The sequence below is a fragment of the Manis javanica genome, chromosome 12 (genome assembly GCF_040802235.1).
Source record: "Manis javanica isolate MJ-LG chromosome 12, MJ_LKY, whole genome shotgun sequence".
Classification (NCBI taxonomy): domain Eukaryota; kingdom Metazoa; phylum Chordata; class Mammalia; order Pholidota; family Manidae; genus Manis; species Manis javanica.
This window is the reverse complement of record NC_133167.1, coordinates 30,343,164-30,367,291: the sequence shown is the minus strand read 5'-3', so window position 1 is coordinate 30,367,291 and position 24,128 is coordinate 30,343,164. Positions and strand designations below refer to the sequence as shown.

Genomic DNA, 24,128 nt, shown 5'->3' with positions numbered 1-24,128 from the left:
CTTTAATAGAGGGACTCTTACAGGGGTGTGGGCAGGGTTAAGGAAACTGTAAAGATGATGAAGCAACAAAGACGACTGGTAGGAAACTAGCAATGTTGGGATGTGGTCACTACTCCTAGGCCTGAAGGGACAAGGAGAGTCAGTAGTGGTAGCGAACCCAGCATGAGCTATAGCCGTGGGAGAGGCTGTCCAGCAGGAGCTAGGGCCACAAGCAGAGGAATGAAACCTCTGCCAAAACCTCACCCAGCAAACAAGGAGCAGACAGAATAAATATTCTGGGCTCTCTCTCTTCCCACCCTCCAGTCTTTACTCGGTGGAAGCCAACTGGAAGCCAAAAGGCAGGAGAGTCCAGATGATGCAGCCAAAGTGGTCAGTGGTCAACCTCTCAAGTACAACAAGGAAGAGAGAGAGAGAGAGAGAAAAAAAAAGCTAAGAACAGATCTAGAGAGGAAAAATGAAAACAAAAATTATTTTGTTATTAAGCCAGTATTAGCGTTTCAGAGAGGGCTCAATGAATAGAACATACTGGAGAATAATCCAAATGCATGGCAAGTGGAAGCCAAAATGTCATGTTTACGATTGGTCCAGTTAGGTGGGAGGACCTAGGAACATACCAGCTAAGCCCAGAATCCATCAGTCTTCTCCACCCAGTCCCAGATGGCGCCAAACATGTCCGGGAGGGCCTGTTCCTGGAGGAAGTAGAGAATGCATGCTTACTGTGGGCGACTTGCCTGCCCTCCCCAAGGGAAGATGGGGAGGAAAGAGGCAGGCCTAAGCAGCGCGGCAGAGCTGAAGTATCAGCTCCAGCGTGGGCTCCTGGAGGGCAGCTCATTCTCAAGAGGAAGACGGGTGAGACCGGGCCACACAGGCCTGGCTATTCTTCCCAAATTTACCAGGCAGAGAATTCTCTCCACTGTCTGGGAGCAGAGTGAATTAAAAGCATTTGGGTGGGCATTACCTTTTCTCCACTGTATTTTCTTTACCATGAATTAGCTCATTCAACTTACATACTTTCAGGAGTTAGGCACTCTGTAGATGCTGGGAGTGCAAAGATGAATGGGATGCAATACCCCTAGAGGGAATAATCAGAAGAAGAGCTAGCAGTCATTGAGGATGTTCCTTAGGGCAGAATATGTTTTTCATGCACTTCCCTTGAAATATTCACAGCCACTTTATCAGAGGCTGAGCTGATATCATAGCCACTTAAATCGCGGCAGAGCTGGGATTCAAATCTGGACAGGCTGGCTTCAGAACTAGTGTTCTTAACCCCTGCCCAGGTCACAGGTGGGCACTGGAGACAGGCTGGCGAACAAGTAATGACAGAGTCGTGGATGAGGTAAGTGCTAATGGCGGGATGTACGACATGAGGAAGGAGTGACTAAACAGGCCTATGTGTATGTCATTTGTGCAATATATATCCCCCATCCATTGCCAGAAATCAACAGAGTGGAGTCTTTTAGCCCATGCTTTATTATTACTACACAAGGATTTAGATATAGAGCTCAATTCATGTCCTGCTGCCTGTCCAAGCATAACAGCACTTAAAATAATTTCTTCCTGACATCTTGGACCCCCTCCAAGAGTTCTGTTCCAGCTTCTGGACAAGGCAGAAACAGGAAGAGGATGTCCTAATGTTCCCTGACTAGAGACATAAATTGGAATTTGGAATAATTTTGCGATTACAATCATTGTTAAGATTCCACTATCCTATACTATATATTTGTGTGTGTCAACTATATTATATATCCGCCATGATGCATGTGCTGTATAAAATCACTAATATGCTGTGACATTAAATTTCTATACTTCTGCTTGATATAGTTCTTATGTCAAATAAAGATGATTTTCTCTTCATAATTTGGATTTTTTTTCACTTTGAAAGACCTTTTTTTGGCTGACTTCTTCACAATTTATAGTAATAAACCACCATTTCTGCTAATAACACCAAACACATTCACTTTTTTGTTCCATCCCTCTAGGTAGGAATTATTCCAATTTGGCTTCCATTCATGAATCACCTCATAGCTTATCTTTGAGATATTGAACACCCATACCTGTGGTTTTTCTATCACTTGACACTAGCGTAAGTATCATTACGTTTATGTGACCAGACTGGACACTGTAAACAGGTGCTGTCTGCTGCCACCAAGTGATGGCCTATTCATGCCAGGATATTAAGTACATCCTGCAGTTTGGTGTAAACACCAGGTGGGATTCTAATCCATTCAGCACAGAGCCCCTCATTCTTTCCTCCTTAATGAATGAAAATCGCTGGGAAGTCCCTGCTCAGGAATTCTTTATATCTTTTGAAGTTAATGAGTCTCACTCCAAAATGACTCAAGAAGAGAACTGGTTTAATTACTTCAAAGCCTCCTCAATTCACGACCTATTTCTAGAAGTGACCTCAGAAACTCACACAGAAATTCCAAGTTAACATATAGCCCCTTCTTGTACTAGGTCACTCTTTCAGAGTTTCAGGGTTGGAGAAATTTTCTCTACTTTCCAAAGTTGAAATTGCCTGGGAGCTTTGTGCCCCGGCTCATTACCACATTATTCTCCTGTTAGGGCTACAGCTACAGAGAAGGAGACAAAGTGAGACAGGATGATCCCCACAACCGTGGGATAACCTCTGGGTCTTAAGGTAATCAGAGCTGTGTCTTCGATTTATAGAATAAATGGTGCCACTGTTCAGACCCAACCAGCACCACCAGCAGGGGAGTTTCCCTGGTGGAGGTACAGCTCTGCTCACTGATCTGCCCAGATCTCACTATACAAAGGCGCACAGGCCCTGTGCCTCTGTCTCATAGCCTTTCCTTCCTCAGACATACCAGTGTATGATACGGCATAGGGGTCTGAGAAATGGAGGGATTTTGGAGGGCAACATAGTGCTATTACACTTGCAGCCTTGCAGGAAAAGAGGTTGTGTCTTCTGATAACTTATCCATCGTCAAAGGGATAATCTGAAAATTGACAATTGTATTTCCCAATATTGAGTCTTCCTTTTCCCCCATAGTAACAGAATCCCCAGTATGAAGCTTGAAGCTCTGTTGGTCACTCCACTAAGTTTTAGCCAATGGGATATAAGAAAAGTGATGCCATTTCTGAGTTAAGCATTTAGAGGGAGGGGGCAAGCCCTCCCTTTCTCCATCATATCTTCTGGTTGGCTGGAATTGAGCATGAAGGTGATTCATCCTGGACCATGTTGGTCCAGGGATGGCAGTGCCACCTGATGAAAGGCATTTGGGTCTCTGAGCCTTGAGCCACTTTACAGCCCTGGACTGTTTACTCCCAGACTGTTAGATGAGAGAAGCAAACCCACCTCTTGTATTTAACCACTATTATTTTGGTTTTCCATCAAAGTAGTCAAGATTTTATCCTAAGTCAGTGACTTTGGATTTCAGAAGAATAGAGTCAGTTTTGGTTGAGAACATTGCCTCATTCCTGTTTCAGTAGGTAGCATTACTCTCAGAACTGTGGAGCTTCCATTTCAGGTGCTGCCTTTTGAGGCTACACAGAGATAGAAAGGGCTATGAAATTAGGCCTTAGCTAGACGAAAGAATGGAGATAGAGATTTCTCAGACTCAAAAATCCTGCCCAGAACTCTCACTATTCCAGATGTTGCCCTATTTCTCGGCATCCCCCATGATTGATGCCTGTAAGAGCAGTTCTTTCTCAGACATAACCACGGTGTTTGAACGTGTTGCTAGGACATCTATGGAATTTCCATATTCTACCCCAAGTTAATTTTTCTGTGATGCTACCCTCTTCTTCAGCCAGAAATACAAGGAAAGCACTGTTTGCTGTAGAGTTTTGGCAGAACTCTGAAGTGTGGCCAGGATCTGGGAAGCGGCCATCCAAGAATAAGGCACCATTTACGCATACAATTGTTGAATTTGGGTGGAAACTAGCTTCAGCCCTGCTTGGGAAGCCACTGTCTTGCAGGGTCAAAAAGAGCTTATTTTTCAAGTAAGTATGTTTCACTGTTTACTGGCGACTACCAAAATAATTATTTCCTGTGTGGGTCACTGGGAGTGAGGTAATCCCAAGGAAAATGTTCCATTGTGCTTACTAGGCTGGGCGGTACAGGGCACCAGACATTCCCTTAAAGCGACAGTAAGCATATTGAATGGCGAAGTCTGGTTCATACGCCCCTTGGAGGGAGGTTCAGTTTCTAACTGATACTTTCAGGATCTTGTGAGAGACAGCAAACGTGACAATGTACACAGACAGGGCCACAGGAACATGTTTGTGGGTGTCTTTATCATTTTGCTTCCTTTAAATAATAATTTTAGAGATGTGTAGGAAAGAGAAAGTCTATATGAGCCAAGATAATTCTCTCTGCTCTTGTCGCTGTAAAAGCAGAAACTTACTAGGTATAAGCTGCTAAGCATTTACTTGTCTTGAGCCACTTGGGGGCATGCTTCATTTGCCTTTGTCTGCCATCCCATACTAAGGGGCCATCACTGGGTCGCTGCTCACTAATCAGCTGTGGGTGAATGTATGCTTACAAAGGAAGTGAATTCCAGAGAAGGGTCTGCTGCTCCAACACTGATTTCCCTGGTACCATGACACCAAGATGAGATAATTTGCCAGAAGTGCCTGGCCAGCCAGGGCTGGAGCATCCCTGAGATGCCAAACTCCCTGGTTCCAGAGATTTAAACAAGTCTGTACTTCCTCCTGTCATCCTCCCTGGAGTCAGAGCAGTGGGCATGGAATCCTAAAAGAAGCTGAGGTTTTGGAGGACAAAAAACAGTGCTGTGGGTCTGCAGTGGGGAGTGTGCTGTAACTGGCAGAAGTCCTCCAAGGATTTCTGGATCTAGTGTCCAGATGTCAAATGCACGATGTGGAGTGCTTGCACAGTGGCCGAGGTGCTTGACATTATTATCCCCAGCAAGAGGTCTGAGCTTGAGTGTGGCCCTTCCACTATATGTTCAGAGTCTCATGTTCCACCCTGTTAAGTAACAGTGAGCAGAATGAATGAGTTGAAATCCATCTATAATTCAGGAGGGAAAAAAGTGCAGGTGGAACGGTAGAACTTACTGATTCTGGCCCAAGGATCAGGCAAATGAGAAAACTGTGGTTGGGAGTGGCCATCCATGCCCAGTCATATTGGGAACTAGAGGCTAAAGGGAATACTGATAGAGGCGTACAATGTTATTTGGACTTTCTGCTCCTTGATCTTTCAGCATATAAGCCACTGGGAAGAGTCTTTTATGGGTTTCATTAAAATGTTGTCAGATTCCAGGTGAGACTACAGGGGAAGCAGTAATTGGGGTTTGTGTGTGTGTGTGTTTGATACATGTGTGGTAGATGAGATGCTGATGGCAGCCAGATGTATTGACTTTTTCAGGGGTTCTTAACCAGTGATCTGATGTAATCTTGGGTAGAAAAAAAATTACGTCTGTATTTTCACTAACCTCTCTAAGTGAAATTTAACATTTCAACACTATACTTAAGCAACGAACCACGGGCATGTTAGCAGTACTTGTGACTTTGTCATCAGTAGAAATCACTATTTTCATACCACATTACAGTTGTTGCAGGTATCTCAAAATATCACGCTTATCACCACTTCAAAATTACAGTAGTTATCACACCATAGCTATTTAAGGTGTTATTTAAGGTGTTAATAAAGCACATTTATTACTATATCATGTTTTAAAAAATACTTGAAAACTGCATTCCACTACTTTTGGTTTTCTTTGCAATCCTATGTATTTCATTTTTTGCATTTCACAGCACGGTTGTAAGATGAGACTTTAGTTTTCCAGACTGTCACAGAAAAGATGAAGAACTGCCAGACTTAATGGACTGTCTTGCCAGTTGGATGTAATAGGAATGTTGGGGACAAAACACCCACACATTCACTTGCATGTGAGGCCTTTTAGCATTCTGACTGAGAAGGGAAAGGGTGCTAAGTACTCTTCAACTCCATGTTTTCTGCAGAAACTCAGTATTTTTATCCAGCTTATAGACCAGTTCAGAGACTAAATTTCTGATAAATAAAAAGCGAGTGATAGATCTAGAGAGACCAGAGAGGAAGCTGAGAGAGTATGCCTGCAATTTCATTCTGGGTACAAACTGCATTTCCACGAACCCCTCCAAAGTCGAGATCTAGGAAAAGAACAGCCAATTTTATTGAGAGCCTGACCTCCAGTGCCTGGAAAACGTCCATTCAGCCAGCCTGATCCTTCCGCATTTCCTCGCACTGTAGCCTCAGGGTCCCTCCTGGTGACTTTTGTCAGCCATTAGTCGCCCACCTCCCACTGCCCAGCTGCCTGATGGGCGCTGGTTTTAGGAAGCCTAATTTCTCGGCAGGCCCAGAGCACCAACAGCAGGCCCTGTGAAGTCAGCCTGGTTTTCCAAAAGTCAGAGGTGGCACCCAGAGATAAGAAACACCTCCCTGCCCCTCCGCTGAAAAGAAAATGCTCCTATTTCTTTATCTTGAAAGGAGGGAGGGAGAGGAGAGGGAAGAGAAATGTTTGTTCACCTTTGTGGAGATTCTAGAAATTGAATTTGAAGTTTAAGAGGCCATTCACTCATCCCCGCCCCGCGATCCCCACTACGCACACGGGATGATGGCGTCTATAAATGCCCCCCCCGCCCCCCCCCACTCACCCAGCCCGGGGACCACGTGTTGCGAAGGGTTGGGTCAATGAAACGCCGGTTTAGTGGGCGGGAGCAAGGAGTCTGAGGACGTGTCAGCTTTGCGGAGTCAGAGTCCCATGGCTGGAAGAAGTGTGTTCAGTCCTTTCCTCTCCTGAGTGTCTTATCACCTCTAAAGTGGATGAATAATAATGGTTCCTACGCAAGGTTTCTATGAAGGAAATGTGTGTGAATTGAAAAGTGCCTGGTGGGTTTTCATTAACCTGTACCTCCTACAACTTTGGCCTTGGACAGGTGTGACAGTCTCAAAGAAGTTTCCTCCTTTTTAGTTAAAGTATTAGCTTAGGTCCCAGGCCCCACTTCCTATCATCTCCTTTGTTCCCCTACAGGTTATCATCAGCCTTTCTCTCTGAGGTGCCTTCCTTGCCTGAGCATGGAAACATTGTTGCCTCTCTGTCTCCTCCTCCTAAACCCTCCCGACCTCACTGCCCCTCTGGCTCCTGCTACCTCCTGCCCCACCTTTGGGACCCGTCTTCCCGCAGAGAGCCAGGGCTCTGCTAGGTGGTCAAGTCTCTGCTCCGGGACACCAGGCCTGTAGTTTTCTAGCAACCTTGGTGACTGGGGGGTACATCTGCTTGCTTCTGGGGTGCTTGCTGAGGGTGCACAGCGCAGCTGCACTCTGGTGGTGCTCCAGCCCTGATATTTGCATCTCCAGCAGCCTGACATCTTTGTGTTTTTTAGTCTCTCCTGTGATTTAGAGCTGAATTAGCAAGTAGAAGGGAATACTTTGTTAGCCTCCTTAAACCTCAACAATGGAAAAATGCCAAGATGGAAGGGACAGGTGGGGAACAGCAGCCTGCAATCTGATCTGTATTCATGGCTTTGTTATAATCCTGGCCAGGGAGCCACAGAGAGTCATTCCTCTCCTCCCCTTGTCTTTCCTGGGCTGCCACCGAATCCACATGAGGCCTCCAAAATCCCACTCAACAGTGACTCAGGCAGCTGCTGCCAATGACTTGGAGTTGCTGTATGAGATTAAACCTATTTGAAAGCCTGTTTGGTTCCAACCTGCTGCTGCCCGCTAACTGTAACAGCAGCTCAGACCTGCACGGTAACCCAGATTGCTAGCGCTCCTCATTGTTCACAGTACAAAGAGCAAACTTCTTACTGAGGCATGACCAGCCTTTACTGCCGCCTCTCCTGCCTTTCCCCAGTGTTCTTTCTACTCTAGTCACACTGAGCTCTGTGGTTCCCTAAGCAAGTCACACACTTTGAGGCTCTTGCAATTAGTGTATTGCTTGCATCAAGAAAGGTCCCATTCTTCCCCATTGCTGGTTTGGGTGATTTTGCCTATCTCCAAAACCATTGCATCCCTGCCCTAAGAAGCCTCTCTAGGCAGGTTAGGGGCTTCGGCTCCTTCCTCTGTGTTTCTTCCAGACCTAAGTTCCCTAGGGACTGCCTTGGTCGGCCTGGATCCTCAGCATGTAGAGAGGCCTTCTCTATCTTGGGCACTGAACACAAATTTGCTGGGCGAATGAGTGCGTTTTCAAGGTCCTACTTTTGTTTGTTCTGCTTAGTCCACTAAGCAATTTCAATTTCTTTCTGGACGAATCCTATAATTATTTGGCATAGCAAAGCTGGGGAAGTTTCATACAATGAACGGTAGCATGAGAAATCAGAGTAGATTAGATTCCTGATGTCGATGAGATTTCCCTGTGTTTCCAATGTCCATTCTGGCCCCTCAGTGAAGAGAATATGAGTTAGGTTTCAGTCACTTCAAATCTGAGTAGCTTATAGTATAATGGAAACTAAATGCTGTGAGAACAAGTTTGGTCTGGAATTTTCCTCAAGACCATGCAAAAAAGACATTACATGCACTGTGTGTTAATGGATGTTTCTGGATGGATTCAGAAATAAGTACTGTGTTTATCTGGACCCTGCCTTAGACCATAGCTTCTTTACTCTTACTCCTTACTCTTACTAGTGGGCTTCTTGTAGCACCTCAGTTCTGGCTTCTTTTTCTCCTTAAGTTCCTTTTTTCCCCTCCAATATTTCTAGGAGAAAACACAAAATCCTTAATTTTATCACCTGTACACAGTGGACATTAGTAAAGTTTGGGGTGTGTGTGTGTGTGTGTGTGTATATGTGTGTAATAAGATGGGAAAGTGCAGTGACTCAGAAAGAAAAGTACTGCTTTTTTTCTAAAACTTAAAGGAGAAATTAAGGCTTAAAAACTTGGGAAGCTTTAAGCTTTGTACCAGCTCTGACACATAACAAATAATTAATAAATTTTAGCTACAAAAAAATTATTGCAATTATTAACATTATTAGTAATAGGAACCAGTACTTGAAAGCAGGTTGTTTTTATACCAAAGTAAGTGTGGGGAATATACTCTTCTGGCTCTACATTCTCCATAGGAAGTAGGGATTGTATGTATTAGCTGGAGTTCACCCAAGCTACTTTTGGGGACAAACAGGATCATGTGTTTGAAACAGAGGTCAACAGCTGTTACTTCTCTGTGGTATTCCAGAGCTGAGGACAGATGTATTCAGACTGACCTTCCTTATTCAGTGAGTGTGGGAACCAGTGGGGAAGGGTTGAGGGTAGTGAGACACAGCAGTGGGGAGTGTGAGAAGGTTCCCATGGGGCCCAGTAACATGAGACCATTGGAAGCAACGTCCTGGAGATTCTGTGCTAAAAAACATGTTAGTGGATGAAGGCCCTCAACATTTTTCCAAAAAAGAGGAAAACCAGGCATGACGATTTTCCCAAGGCCAGGACAAGATTGCACTTCCTGAAGAGGTCAGAGGTTGCTGCCTTACCATTCCACAGATTGCACAGTAGGGAACAGAAGAGGGTCAAATCAGGTTCAGCGCAAGATGTGGAGGGAAATACATTCCTTACCTTGCCCTCCCAACCTCAGTCATATTTAATTAACATTCTTGTTTCTAGAAAATGCCCAAATGTCCCAATGGCTTCAAAAAATAAGAAATTTAGCCTGACTGTAATGTCATGTGATGCCTTTGTGTAATGCCAGCAATACGGCAGGCAGCTGGTCTTCTATGAGACCAGGAGAATATGGCTTTGTGAGATGATTAGATTTTCAGAATAATAGTATTTGAATCCAGCACAGTAGATTTTCCTGATACTATCTTGGGTCCTAAAACCTGTTAGTTTACACTGTCATATGGGTTAGCCAGAATCTGACAGGCAAGAGTCTTTTCAGTCTGTAATGATGCTGACTGATGGTTCCTGTATCAGCCACTCCCCTTCTGCTTTTTGTTCAGATGACCAAGTGAATGAAAGTGCCCTAAAGCTCAGATCAGCATCGCCTGGGCTCGTGATGCAGCCTCACTGACAGTACACACATTCCTAGTCTCGTAAAGATTCATTCCTCCAGGATGATGTCAAAACTACACAAATTTTGTGTCTTCCACTTGACTGGTGAGCAGGGAAGTAATGAGAACCGTATACTCCCAAATGAAGGGAGACTTTATAAGTCTCACATGGGGTTCCCACCGAATCTTTGTAGAGTTGGTGCTAAGGTATTGTGCCTGCCAAGAAGATAACATTCCTCTTCAAAAATCAGTCCTAACCACTGCTCTGTCAATCACCTATTTAAGCTGTTGGTTGATTAAGATTATTGATCATCTACTTTTATGATAACTGAATCTAGAGTTCACTTTCCTGAGTCAGACTAAATCGAGTTCAAATCCCTTCTTTGCTACTTACTGTGTGACTGTGGGTAAATTACTTAGCCTCTCAAAGCTTCTGTTTACTTACCTATAAATTGGAGTATTAATAATAGTACCAAGTGCCTAGGGTTATTGTGGAGATTCAGTGAGATAATGCATGTGTAATTCCTAACACGGTACCTGCCAGCAGGAAGCCGCTGGAAAATGCTACTGCTTTTACCTCTTGGAGCGATCGGCCTGCATCTTTCGGTCGTTGAAAGGTTTTTAGATAATTGTTTTAAGCTACTTTTCACCATATTTTTCATGTAATCCTTGATGAGCCCTCCTAGATTGTTCCTGAAAATCTACCCATTTGTAACACTTGTTTACTCAGTGGGGTTAGTCAATCAATATGGTAGTTATTTCTTGTTTTCCATTTCTTTTCTGTGTAGTTTTTTTCAGGCTTTGGTCCTGCTGGCTTGTAGTAATATGCATGACTTTCTTCACATCATCTTTGTATATTTTGTGAATAAGTTCTTCATACCAGCAGCTGGAGTGATACCACACAGCTCAAAGAGAGAATCTCAGGCTTCATTAGTTTCCCACAACTACCATGTGAGCATTTGAATCTCTGCAAGGCAGAGCTCTGGGGAAAATTCGAAACTAAAATGAAAAGCAAGTGTCTAGCTGGAATTTAGATCAAAGAAGATATTATTCTGGTAGGCTTGCTCTATATATGAATTACACATAGCCACAGGACCTCCCATCGTTGACTGGCTTGATAATTATAATTCTTGAAGATTCTTCTGTGATACTTTATAGTTTATACTGGTACATGTAAATATTAAGGATTGGGCATCAAGAAAGAATACTAAGCTAATTTCTAAGAGTTCTAGTGGCACTCATGCTATGAAGTAAAATCAACCTGCATAAACGTATTGAACATATATTCAGTGACCCATTTAGGTTGTTGCAACAAACATTTACTCAGCCCCTTATACTAAGTATGAAACAGAGACTCTTTAAATCCATTTCTCTTCAGGATGGGGAGAGTCACACATCATGTGAAATATGAGCAACATATCAAGTGAGATATTTTTACCCCTATTTTACACATGAGAAATTGAGGCTAAGATTTTCCAGGATTATGGCTACTAAGGGGCCCAAGTGGGATTTGACCCTTAAGCCTGTGGGACTTAAGTCTGGTACTTTTGGCTGTTAGAGTTCCCAAACACGTAGGTTTTTTTCCCCACACCAACCAATTCTTCGACAGCAGCTGGGTGTCTGACCATTCAATTCAGTTCTGACACTGTTTCCTGGAGTTAATGTCAGATCCCTCAAGGTAAAGGCTCAGTCTCACAAGACCACTCCCACCTCAGGTACCAATCGCAAGTCCCAGGTTGTCACTTGTACTTATGACTGATTGGCTATAAATTGGGTTCTCATGGCCCCCTCCTCAGGTGTAATAATTTGCTAGAGCACTTCACAGAACTCAGGATAACACTTCCTTAAGACTATTGGTTTATTATATAATAAAACATATGATAAAGGATACAAATGAACAGCCAGATGAGGAGAGATAAAGGGTGAAGTCTGAATTCCAAGTGCAGGAGTTTTGTCCCTGTGGAGGTGGGGTGTGCCACCCTTCCAGACTGTGATGTATCCAGCAGGCTGCAAGCTCCCTGAACCTTGTAGTTCAGAGATTTTTATGAAGGCTTCATAGGTAGTCATGATCCGTTATTAACTCAATCTCTAACCCTTCTCTCCTCCGCAGAGGATGCGGCTAAAGGCTTCAAGCTTCTAATCATGGCTTAATCTTCCTGGTGACCAGCTGTTAACCTGGATCTATATAGGAGTCCACCAAGAGTTAATTCATTAGAACAAAAGATGCTCGTATCACTCTTGAAATTCCAAGGGATTTGAGAGCTCTGTGTCAGAAACTGGGGTCAAAGACCAAACATTAAAATGAAAGATGATCTTTGCACCTTTGTTGATTAGGAAATTACAAAGTTTTTAGGAGGTCTTGCCAGATGTCAAGATGAGGACCAAAATATATATTTTTTATTATATCACAATATTACATGTCCTGAGTTTCTTTTTTTTTTTTTCCAGGGTTTTACCCCAGACTTAGTTTCTATTATGTTTCAAACAGCCTATAGAATTTGGCCACTTGTATTGTATTTTTTCTTGACAAACCATGTAGTTTGGACTTCAGCATACTCCTTGGTTGATTAAGGTCATTTGTTTCATCATGATGCATATGTTTTGAATTTCAAGAGTATGTGTGGATTGGAGGAATCTGGAATTTCTCCAGAAAAATCCAGGTGCATTTGTATGAAATGCAGTTTGGTTATGCCCCGTCCCCCCCAGTGCCATCTTGGGCCACTACCCCATTTCCTCTCCACACTCCAGTCACACAGGCTCTAATAAGACATTGTGTTGTATGTCTTGCCACAGAAAGTTTATGCACATTCCTTACCCTTTTGTCCGGGAGGAATTTATAATACTGGAGAGGGCTGACAGTAGAGAGGCAGTATAGTGCTGTGAATCAGGTATAGCAGTTCAAGTTAGAAAGATCTAGGTTTTCTTCTTGGCTGCATTGCTTCCTGAGACTTCTCTCTCTCAGGGTCAGTCTTCTCATCTGTAAAGTGGGGATAATAGTAACAATTTCCTTACAGGTGGGTATTAAATGAACTCAGTCATGTAAGGTGCTAGGTACATAAATGCTTGTCATTGTTATCAGAAATGAGGCAGGGTCTCAGTACTCTTGCATTGATGGGTTTAAGGTCCCTTATTTCAATTCTATCATTTCTACTTCTTTGTATATGTAAGTCATATATGCTATTGAATTTCAAGAGCAAATGTGAAAGGATTCTAGTGAAATGATTTGCTTCTTTAGTGTGATACATATTTAAAAAAAAAGAAAGTAAATGTCAATGTTTGTGTTTCCTTTATTCTAAAGAATGAAAACCAAATAGAGTTGGTCCAGTAATAAAAGCAAGTACACTTAATTTTCAAGTAATAAAATCAAGTACCATTAATTATTTTGTGAGTTGTATAAGTCAGCTAACCTCTCTGGGCTTCAGCTTCCTCCTCTGCAAAATAAATGAGTTAGGCCACATAATTGTACTGTTTCTTTCCAGCTAAATTTGGTACCATTAATCACTAGCAAATACATAATATTAACTAGATGCTATACAGTCATCCTTAATATGCTTGAAGATAGTTATCAACTCACTCCTTAGCCTTTGTTGTCAATCACAGAAAAGTTTTGGGAGCCTTGGTTTCTATTGTATATGTTCTTAAGCTCTGTGATGCATTTCAGAGCCTCTCTTTGTAGATCTGGGTAGTCTGGTAGCTACAGGATGGGGTAGCCCTTTAGAGAAGAGTGCCCTGCCTTCTATACATGGTCTCCAGAAAAACATCAGGGTCTGGGTAAGACATAGGTTCCCCTAACTGGGAAGAGGGTCAGAGCAGGGAAGATTGGTCAAATTCTAGAAGTGAATCCTTCTTTAGGACCCGGGGCATGACTTCATCATTTACCCTTAATTCAGAAGTGAAGTGAATCATTTCCAAGGACTAATTGCTCCAAAAGGCAGAAAGATGTATTAGTATGGGGGTTGGGGGGTGGTTCACAAGGACTGTGCTTGTGAGAAACCTGAAATGTGAACAAAGAGAGTTTATCAGGAGAGGAAATAATTTTGATCTGTCAGTTATCAGATCGGGGGGAGATATATGAAGGTTTCTTCTTCTTATATATAGGTCATCAAAGATATTCACTGTAGAATTTTAAAATAGTAAAAATTGGTAACAACATTAGGGGATTGTTAAGCAATTTATATGATTATGGAATGGAATATTATGCAACCATTACAAATGATGTTTGTAAAGAATATTCAAGGGTCATGGGAAAATGTTCAGGATATAACAGACAATAGCATATATCTGTTGAAAATTTTTATAGTCAGGATAAAATATAATACAAGCTATCTTTAAAAATCCATACACAAAATACAAAATTATAAAAATTATCTGAAGCTGAGATAATCAGGAAAGGAAAGGTATTACTGGAAAGGTGTAGAGAAAGCCATCAAGTGCCAAGATCCTGCCCCATGTGCCAAATGAGGAAGGCGGAGTCAGCCATGCCCGTGGAACGACCCTAAATGCAGAAGGCTGGCCAATGGGGCAGGGTTGTGGAGGCGTGGCTACCGGCCAGGGGAGCCTGCTACGGAGTCTCCTTTCACAGATCTTACTTCACCTTGAATGATTCCTTGAGGGACACAAAGCATGAGATATCAAGGGGTTTTTGTTCACCATACTCTCCCTACTAAGGATACGTGATGTTTCTCGACTCTCCTTTTGTTTAGGGAAACTCCTCCAAAGGCCCAGTGGGCTGGGTGCTTGCAAGTGGGGTGTGTTTCTCTAAATTTCTGGAAGTGAGCTGGAGGAAACTGGGCATAACCTAAGCAGTGTGTACTAACTGCACCGACACAATATTTGTGTCTCCCAATATTTGTGACTCCTCCCAACACTGATGCAGTTACTCCCCAAATCTTCAACATAATTTTGCTGTTGTATTTTGACCCAGTCGATCCGCATCCTCTGAAGAATTTTCCTCCGTAATTTGCTTTATTCCTCCTTTAGAACACCTTGTGTGGCAACCCTAAAGTTTCTGCTAGGTTTCCAGCACCCATTTTTCACAGTTTGGATACCCTTTCGTCCGCAGAGAATATTTCTCAAGAGCCCCCATAGAGTGACCAACATTCTCTTTCAGGGAGAAGAAAAGGCTTGCCTTTGAAGAAGAGGAAAAGTCTGAAGTCATCAAAACAAGGCAATATCCTGTGTGAAATGTTGCAGTCACGATGCCTTGTGGTTTGAGTCCCTTGGTCATGTGCCTGGAGGGAAGGAAGTCAGTGGCGGCCGTGGATGACGAGACGCTCAGGGCCCGGCAGGTGCGCCCCTTCAGCTCACCTCGCGCTTCGGGCTCCTCGGGGAGGAGGGGCCGAGCCCCGGGCCGCCGCCGGCACAATGATCCTCAGGCTGCTCCTGGCTCTCAACTTCTTCCCCTCAATTCAAGTAACAGGTGAGCAGTTTTGATTTCTTTCCTCCTCTAACTTTTTCTTTTGAGGTCTCTGATTGAAATTTTAAATGAACAAAGCCAAACAACTTGTGAAATGTGGACATTTGAAGTATAGTTTTGTTCTAGCATGGTGACCTCTTATTATTTAGAAACTCCCCAGTTCTCAGACTGAAGTGTATTTTAACAAATAGTCTTTGAATTTAAATAAGGTTTATTTAGCTGTTAGTTGGTGGTGTCCCAAGAATTTTTAGCGTGCTTGTGTGTGTATGTATTTAATTCAAGAAATCTGCTGTTAAGCAGCTAGGTTCTGAAAACTCTGGATTTAGACTTCCTGGGTTCATATCACAGATTCATTTCTTACTAGCTGGGCATAGGCTAGTATTTAAGCTCTCTAAGCCTCAGTTTATCTGCAAAATGGGGACGATAATAACCTAATCTCAAGGTCATTGTGAGGATAAAATGAAATCATTGTGAAATGCTTAGTGCAGTCAGTGCTTAGCTAGCAAGATAGTTTAATTGCTATGTCTACCGAACTGAATGTGTGCCAAAGTGAATTCTGGAGTTGTCGCAGAAGCCGGTGCAATACCAATGCTAATAAACTAGTTTTCTTTTACAGTTGGCTGAAATCTGTTTTCTTAGATTAAAACCTTTAAGTTCCCTGTTATGAGGCGGAGGATGATCCACTGTTACAGAACACCATTTCAGGTGAAGAGACTGAAGGGTAGGAATGTTTATTTGCTCAAGGACATCTAGCTATCAATTGTTGGAGGCAGGGTCTGAGCCACCTTCATCTGACTCCAGAGCCTGTGCTCTTGACTATCATGCTTTTCCACCTAATAGGATGCGGATTGCAGTTTCATAGCTCCAGATATGCCCAGGGTGAAGTCATCTTTGGAAAATCACAATGCCAAACGGAAGGAGCTTGCTGCTTTGGTAGGCTGGAGTAAGGTTTGTTCAACTTGTTCTCAGAGTCAGAAAAAAGTTTCCTTTAGCTCAAAAATTGGATGATAGGAGTTAATGAGCATGCTTAAATAAGAATAGCTATTTTTCCCTTGAAGACACATTCAAAAGCCAAAATCTTCCATTTTCTTTATCATTTATTCTGGTGCTCTGGAAACTGAATTATTCGTTGTTCTTAAACATCATGTGCATGCACTCCAAAGGATATGATTTCCCAACCTGCACAAGCACAATAGTTACATATATACTCATCTATTTCCTTGTCTGATGAGCACATTTAGAAATTGTGCATATTTATAAAAGATGTTAATATAATGAAAGACATGCATTGGTGATGAGCTATGTTATGCCATATTATCTGGTGCCAAGCACTAAGAGCTAACTACCCAATGTATTTTAAAAGACTCTTTAAAATTTATTTTTAAAAAGGTCTATATATTTTATTTTTAAGGGATCTTTAAAATTTAACTGTTTAAAGTTTCTTAATTTATTAGACAATAAAGAATAGGCAGAAAGGAAAGAGAAGCCACACTCTGACAGAAAACCCTTTAACATTCATAACTGTGCACAAAATACTTCTCTGATGTGCTTTGTGGATAACCATCTGTCATCAGCCCATTCACTCTCTTGAGAAGATATTTTTTGTCAGACTCAAAGATTCGTGTTTTTTTTTAAAACATTTATTAAAATAGGGGGACTGCTTAAAGGGCAATTGAAGAGTTCTCACACATGGAACTTTGTTTTCTCCTTTGTGATACATCTGCTTTTCAAATGCCAGCTCATCCATGTAATGACTTTTAAGATTTGATGCAGAGTGGAGTTGGAGTGGAGAGGGTACTTTTGAAATGCTTCATCTAGTATGAAAACTCATGAGAAAAAAATAATTACAACATATAAAAATGTATGAGCCATTCTAATCAGTGGTGCAAAACCTTCCACTCACTTGCTGTTTCTGTTTTTACCCTCCATAGAAATTACAGATATGGTAATTCTCCTGTCCAAGTGTAACTGTCCTCCCTAGGACTATGAGAGACTACTGGTGTGTCTGTGTGGACATGTGCCTGTGTCTCTGTGTATGAAGGGCAGTTCTTTTCCCCACTAATTTAAGAACTAACTCATTGGCTTATAGCACCGCTTAGTGTATCTATTCTATGAAGGTCAAATCTAATCTCATGCTCACGATTTTAATGACACTATAGAAAGACTTTTTGGCTAAATTATTGAAGTATGATTTAGGAAGCATGAGGAACCTTAACTTAGACAATTCCTTTATGAAAATTATGTGTTTTTGACCACATCTGGATAAGTGTGCCATTGAGATTTACAACAGAGGATTTTGTTGGACTTCAGAATATGAGGCCAGCTTAGAACTGGAGTTTGTTGTAAGAAAATCAATTTGTGATTGATGACAGGAGTGGGCATATAATACACGGCATTGTTCATAGATTTTTCAGCTAATCTCGGTTATTTTTCAACAAGCTAATCATTCAGTATGAAGACAAAAATCAGGACAATGTACTAATTTTTCCATAAACATATTCCTTTTCATTTCTCTCCAAACCTTAGCAAATAAACTTTGCTAAGCAAAGAAACTGGCCAAGTGGCCAATTTGAATACGATCAATTTCTCCAGTGCTGCTACATCTACCTGAGCACTTCTTTTTTCTGAGAGGCATAGACGGAAGGAAAATGATTGGCATTTAGTCAAAAATCATCAGCAAAACAAGGTAATGAAAAACTTCTAGTTGGGCCAAGGACCTCGCTGAGGTAGTTGTACACAGAGAAGTCATTTACCTCTTATAAGAAAGTGTTGCCCTGAGCTTGAGTTTGGGAAATTAAAGTAAATCAGATGGACATCGAAAATGCAACACACTCAGCAGATTGCTGTATCTACGTGACATCTGAAACACTGTAGCCAGTTTTTCTGACTGTTAAACAATTGACTGGGTGGTTACTCATCTCAAGTAAATTTGATGGACATTTCACAAGTGCCGACATTGTTTAAGAAAGTGTGTTAACTCTACTACTGTACAATACAATACTACTTTCTTTTCCTTTTTAAGGCAACCAGCCAAAAAGGACTTTTACAGCAAGGACTGTAAAATTAATATCAACATATCAATGCCAGGAAATAGAATGAGTCGTTTTCACAGATAGATTAGAAAATGGAAATGAATCTGTGATCATAATTCTGAAGTTCTCACATTCAAACCTTCCCTACGGCTGGGGGTGGGGGTGGAGAATCTATTTGGCCGCCTCTCCTTCAGACATAGACCCTCTTCCTTTTTAATGTCTTTATTTTATTTTCCTGAGTGGAGAAAGGCCACATGACTACCAATCAGCTTTTATCATGCGTGGATGCTTTCCTCCAAATGTTTCCTGTGTGCAGTGTGCTGACATTTACAAAATAAAAATTTTATGCCACCAATCTCCCAGAAGAAAATTCCATTTGTAGCTTATCATCTTTAAAACAATAGCTCTTTATTAACTAGTATAAGCATTGATAAAGATACACAATTCATTGCAGACTTTTTTATCTAAAAATCAGAGGGTAGGCATTCCTTCAAAGCACAACTTAATTTTGCAGCATGTCATTGAAAAGGATAAAATCTTTCCCCCTTTGCATCTTGGTTAAATTTTCACTTGCCTTTTTTCTTGAAGAAATATATTATTTATGGAACTTCACAGAGGCTAGAGCTTTTCTTCCCAGTAGATAGTTTAGCTGAACTCCAGGGAAAAAAATGTGACACCTGAGTGGCTTCGTGACTGACTGAAGGTGTCTATTTTTCTGAGCTGTATTAAGGAATTTGTCTCTTTTATGGTGTTCTCTTTGGCTCTTTTTGGTCAATGACATGGCGTTATCATTAAAAAAAAGTACCCAGAGCTTTCAGTCTGAGAATCGTCGCATAAGATTTGGTCCTTGAAGCTGGGGTGGGGGGGCGGGTGCGGGGGACGTTTACCTAGGCCCCATGGAGAAGTGGCTGGAAAGCAGGTGTCTTTTGTTACTTTCATTTTTATGACATGAGAAGAGAGACAATGCTGGATGGGATCCAAAGCCACTCAGTCGCTTGTTAGATGATGTGAAAAAGAGAGAGCAGCCTTCTTTGGCCTTCGTATTTCAATGTTAATTTCATTGGCATCTTTATTTAGTCTGGGTGTCACCAAATAGGTTATGTGTGTTTATGTTTTCCTTGCTGGAAGAGAAGAACCTGCATGGGGGTGAATATCTTACTTACCTTTGAGCCGAGCCTTATCTCTGTGTCACCGCTACTGTCATCTTTTTCATTTGCCATCCCTGTTATTATCTGGGGCCTCTAGCTGCCAAGGTAACCAGTTCATGGTTGCTGATGGTGTCATAGTGTCACCCACGCGCAGACCCGTTGACCTCTGGTCTAATCATCAGCCCCTTTCTGCAGCACCTGAGTCACCTTGTTGGCTCCCAGTCCACCATGTAATGCACTGATTGGAGCGGTAACTCCTGTTCATCACCCACTCATTCACAGAAGGATCTGAGTTCTTGACATGTCTTACATTTTAATAATGACATAGATCCCTTGTTAAGAACTTAGGTGGGTGTTTGATTTTTCTTTTCTAACTTGCTGAGAAGGTAGAGGGTTGTGCTTTTCATTGTTAAGGGATACTTGACACATGATGAAGTGTCAGAATATCACTGTGGCTATATTTGTCACTTCTCTGTGACCCGATGACTTTAATATTGAACACTACTCATAATAAGGGTACATAATTTAGGACCAGCTTTAGGAATGTTGAGTTCAGGAGGGCTTCATTTCTGGCCCACAGACACTATCCTATAGAAGATGGGTGAGAATGGGTGCATATAAGGAGAATATCTTCTTCCACCATGAGGCCCCCCAGGGAGACTAAAACAGGGTGTTAGTAGTTCCTGTTCTCTAAAGTGCTTGCTCCTTCTTATGTTAGTGGTAAGATAGGTCTTCATTCATGTGTTTATTCAATAGATATTTATTAACATCTTCTATGTGCTATTCTGGTTCTGTGACCAATACAAAAAGCTAGTTTGGGTTTCAATGAAGTAAAAATGAGAATTGTGAAATCTTTCTGAAATTTTTTTCTTTTAGTTTAGGACCATTGTGATTCTCTATTCATGCTAGTTTATTTTATGGAAGACAATTTTAAGTACAATCCTCCATAGAACTGTTGAATCCAACCCCAGACATCTAGAGATGGGGGGAAACTTAGGTATCTCTCAATGGTACAAAAGAAAGTTGCATTGATGGTTTCTAGGAGATGCTAATGAGATGACATTGCAATGTTTCCTAACATTTTTGGATGCTTTTTGGCTGGACCCATCTTACTTATCCAATCTACTTTCTGTGATACCCTAAGATCCAGACCCCAATACTACAGTCTTCACTGTCACACACATGCACGCTGTGTTTATGACATTTCTCATGCTGTTTCTCCCTTCCTGCCCATCCAAATCCTACTTGCCTTTCACTTTATGTGTTTAGTGCAAGATCTATCTCCTTTGAAGAAGTTTCCTTAGATATTCAACCTTTATTATGAACTTGTAAGAGGCATTCCAAGGGGAGCATAACTCAATCTAACAAATATTTATTAAACATTTGTGATATTTTAACATCTATTGGGGTCTGAAGGGATATGAAAAGAGGAAAAGAAATATAAAGACCTAATGAGCACACAAGAATTGCTTGTATAATTAATCAAGTTCCTCTGCTGTCACAGACTTTATGATCGAGTTGAGAAAACTCTCTATGACAGGATGAAACAGCTGGAAACGATAAATAGCACTTGGCTGTCCCCTCCTTCACCGTGCTATTCGATGCCTTAATAACTTTGCGTGTATTATTCTTGTAGTCTGGAATGTCCCCTACACTTCTCTTCTGAAGAGCCTTCTCTGAGACCCTAAACGGCAAAGTGAGGGACTGCTTTCTTTCTCAGGGTCCCTAAAATTGTTACTGTGTGCTGATGCACCTGTTTCTTCCCCTAGACTGTGAGTTCTTTGTGGATGGGATCATGTCTTACTCACCCTTATGCCTTTAGCACTGTGTAGTGCTAAAAGCATTGTAGGTGTTCAACAAACATTTGTTGAAGGAGATGAATGAATTAGCCCTAAAGGAAGTGTAAGAAAAATGCTTTAACAAAATTAACAGAATAGCAAGCCTTTATGGAGAATTGGAAATTTAACTGAATTTTAAAGCTAGGTAGGATTTGAATGGATAATGTTATTAATAATTGTTAGCTAATATTTATTTTGCACTTACAATGTGCTAGACACCGTTCTACCTGGCTTTCCCTGAACCCGATCATTTATTTTTCCTCTAAATCCTTTGAAGTAGTTACTATGATTACCTTATCTATAAGATGGGGAGACTGAAGCATGGAGCTCATAGAGCACCTTGCCTGTGGTCACACAGCTAGTAAGTGAGCCTATCCATGGCTCGTGTTCTTACTAATGCCATGTTGCTTCAGGAAGCAGAAGCCACACATATAAAGAAATTAAACCAGGAATACTGTTCTATGTTCTTGGAACAGATGGCCAGGCTGACTGTATGGGGGCTTGAAGAGGTAGGGTACACTTATGCCAAATAAAGGGTTGAATTCTGGTAACAGAGGTTCACCTTCATTTTCAAGTAATTGTGAAGCAGCTGAAAGTTTTTAGAAGGAGTCTGGTCCAGAATGTATGGAGACTAATGACAAGGAGATCATATTATTATACTCCCCCACTCTGCTAGGTAAAGGATAGTAGATTAGGATTTGGGTGGCAAAAGTGGGAATAGAAAGATATGACCATTCTGAGAGGTATTCTGAAAGGAGAAATTCTAGGACTTAGTGCCTGGTTTGTGAAAGAGAAGGAGGTATCAAGAATGATGTCTAGGCTTTTGGCTTAACAGAAGAATGGTGGTATCACCATCTAACATCAAGATATTGTTGTACAACAGAGTTTTGGAGGAAAATAGTTTTCAGTTTTAAACACACTGAGTTTCAAGTAAAGGTTTGAGATGTCACAACAATGTCTGGTACAAAGCTGAAGATATGGGAACTGGGTAAGAAGAAAATATTTAGATATCGTCATCTTGGAATGAAACTGAAGTCATGGGAATGGATGGCTAGTAGAATGGACAGGGTATCACTGCAGGAAAGCAGAGATGTAAACTGAGTCTGGACATTAGCTCTAGTTGGGCATCAGCTAAAGAAGGTAATGAGCTAGTGAAGGAGACAGAGAATATGTTTGGAGAGGTAAGAGGTAAAATGGGGCTAATGGAATGTTACTAAAGCTAGAAGAGGACAGAGTTTTGTAAGTAAACAGTGGTTAGTAGCAGTTAAGTGTATATAAAAAGAAGTGAATAATGGCTTGGGAAGGCCATTGGTTTTTGCTAAAAGGAGACTATTGGGACTTTGGAGTTCAGGCATGGAAGGAAGATAAGACGTGTTAAGAAAAAGTTGAGGGGAACAAAATAGACAATGAAAAGGAGAGGAAATTGCTAGATAAAATGAAGACAGGAAACTTTATCACCTATACTGTCTATCATGATATTTTCTACACAGTAGATATGTGATAAATGTTTTACAAACTGAATGCCTTTATCATGTCTGACATGTGAAAGGAGACAAGGGCCTGTCTTGAGTGTGTGTGTGTGTGTGTGTGTGTGTGTGTTGCAGGGGTGGAGGGGAGTCAAGGCTATCAGGAAAGAAAAGAGGAGGAGGGAGAGAAAAAAAATGAAAATGAAGGCAGTTTTCTCAAGGAGATGGGGAGGAAGATTTGGGGTATGGAGGACAGGAGTTGAAAGAGAGGAGGACAAATCCCTATGAAGAAAGTGAAGGAAGAGACGAGACTTACTGGAGTAGAGATCTGTTAGGGTTAAGCTAGGGTAGATGAGTGATTCCATGCTGGAAAACCTGACACTGAAAACTTTTATTAAATGTGTATATACATATGTGTGTGTGTGTGTGTGTGTGTGTGTGTGTGTGTGTGTGTGTGTGTGCACGTATTTTCTCTGAGGACAGGTCATAGTGTTCATCCTATATCAACAAGGGCCACTGGGATATTATATACCTTGACTTTGAAGGCTTAGCCCATTTGTACTTTAAATTTGCTTGAGCCTTCAAAAATGCACAGGATGGCTGGGCATGGACTGAGCTCATGACTGAGATAAGAGGGTCATCAGATTCAGACCAGCCTTGCCCAAGACTACAGGCAGGGCTCCAGTTTCTAGTCAGGGAAGTTAATCTCAGTACCTCCTGTGTTTTTTTGGAACAAGGATGTGACTGCTTGCACTTGGCTTTAGGGAGGCCATGTCTGTTATAGTTTTTTCAAACTCAAAACTTAAAGCTATCAAATTCTCAAGGCAGGGGGATGTGATTTGGAGTTTCAGTCTGTCACACTGTGATACAATTTTTCTAGGCCTTCATTTCCCCGTCTAATATATGAGGAGGTAGGACTTGAAGACATCTTAGGTTTATTTCTGACTTAAAAATGCTTCTTAAGTGGAATAAAAAAATGTTGGCTTTCATCAGCTCTAACAAGGCAACTCAACCACCACACCCCTTTGCGAATGTTCTTACAATCTGACAGAGAAGATACAAAGAACTGCATACCAGCCAGCTCTGAAATTGCTGAGAGAGATTTTGAACCAGGATGATAGATATTAATAGGCTTAAATGCCTGTAGGACTCTGGGGGCACAATTACTGCATTTGCTCTCTTTCCCCTATCTTCCTATATTATGGTAAGATTCAACACAGTCATTATTTTCAAACTTCCAGTCCATGACACTTACCTAGAAGATTCTGGATGTGCCAAGGCAG

General features: G+C 41.6%; 1 protein-coding gene across 3 annotated transcripts in view; it reads left to right on the top strand.

Moving 5' to 3' along the window:
- The window catches only part of CD28 (CD28 molecule), an 83,549-nt gene that overhangs the window by 40,672 nt on the left and 18,749 nt on the right, over positions 1-24,128 (top strand). For all 3 annotated transcript variants that reach the window (XM_073218315.1, XM_073218314.1, XM_073218313.1), the window contains exon 3: positions 15,056-15,364. In XM_073218315.1, coding sequence (XP_073074416.1) covers positions 15,208-15,364 — 157 coding nt within the window. In that variant the 5' untranslated portion in view covers positions 15,056-15,207. The remainder of the gene's footprint in view (positions 1-15,055; positions 15,365-24,128) is intronic.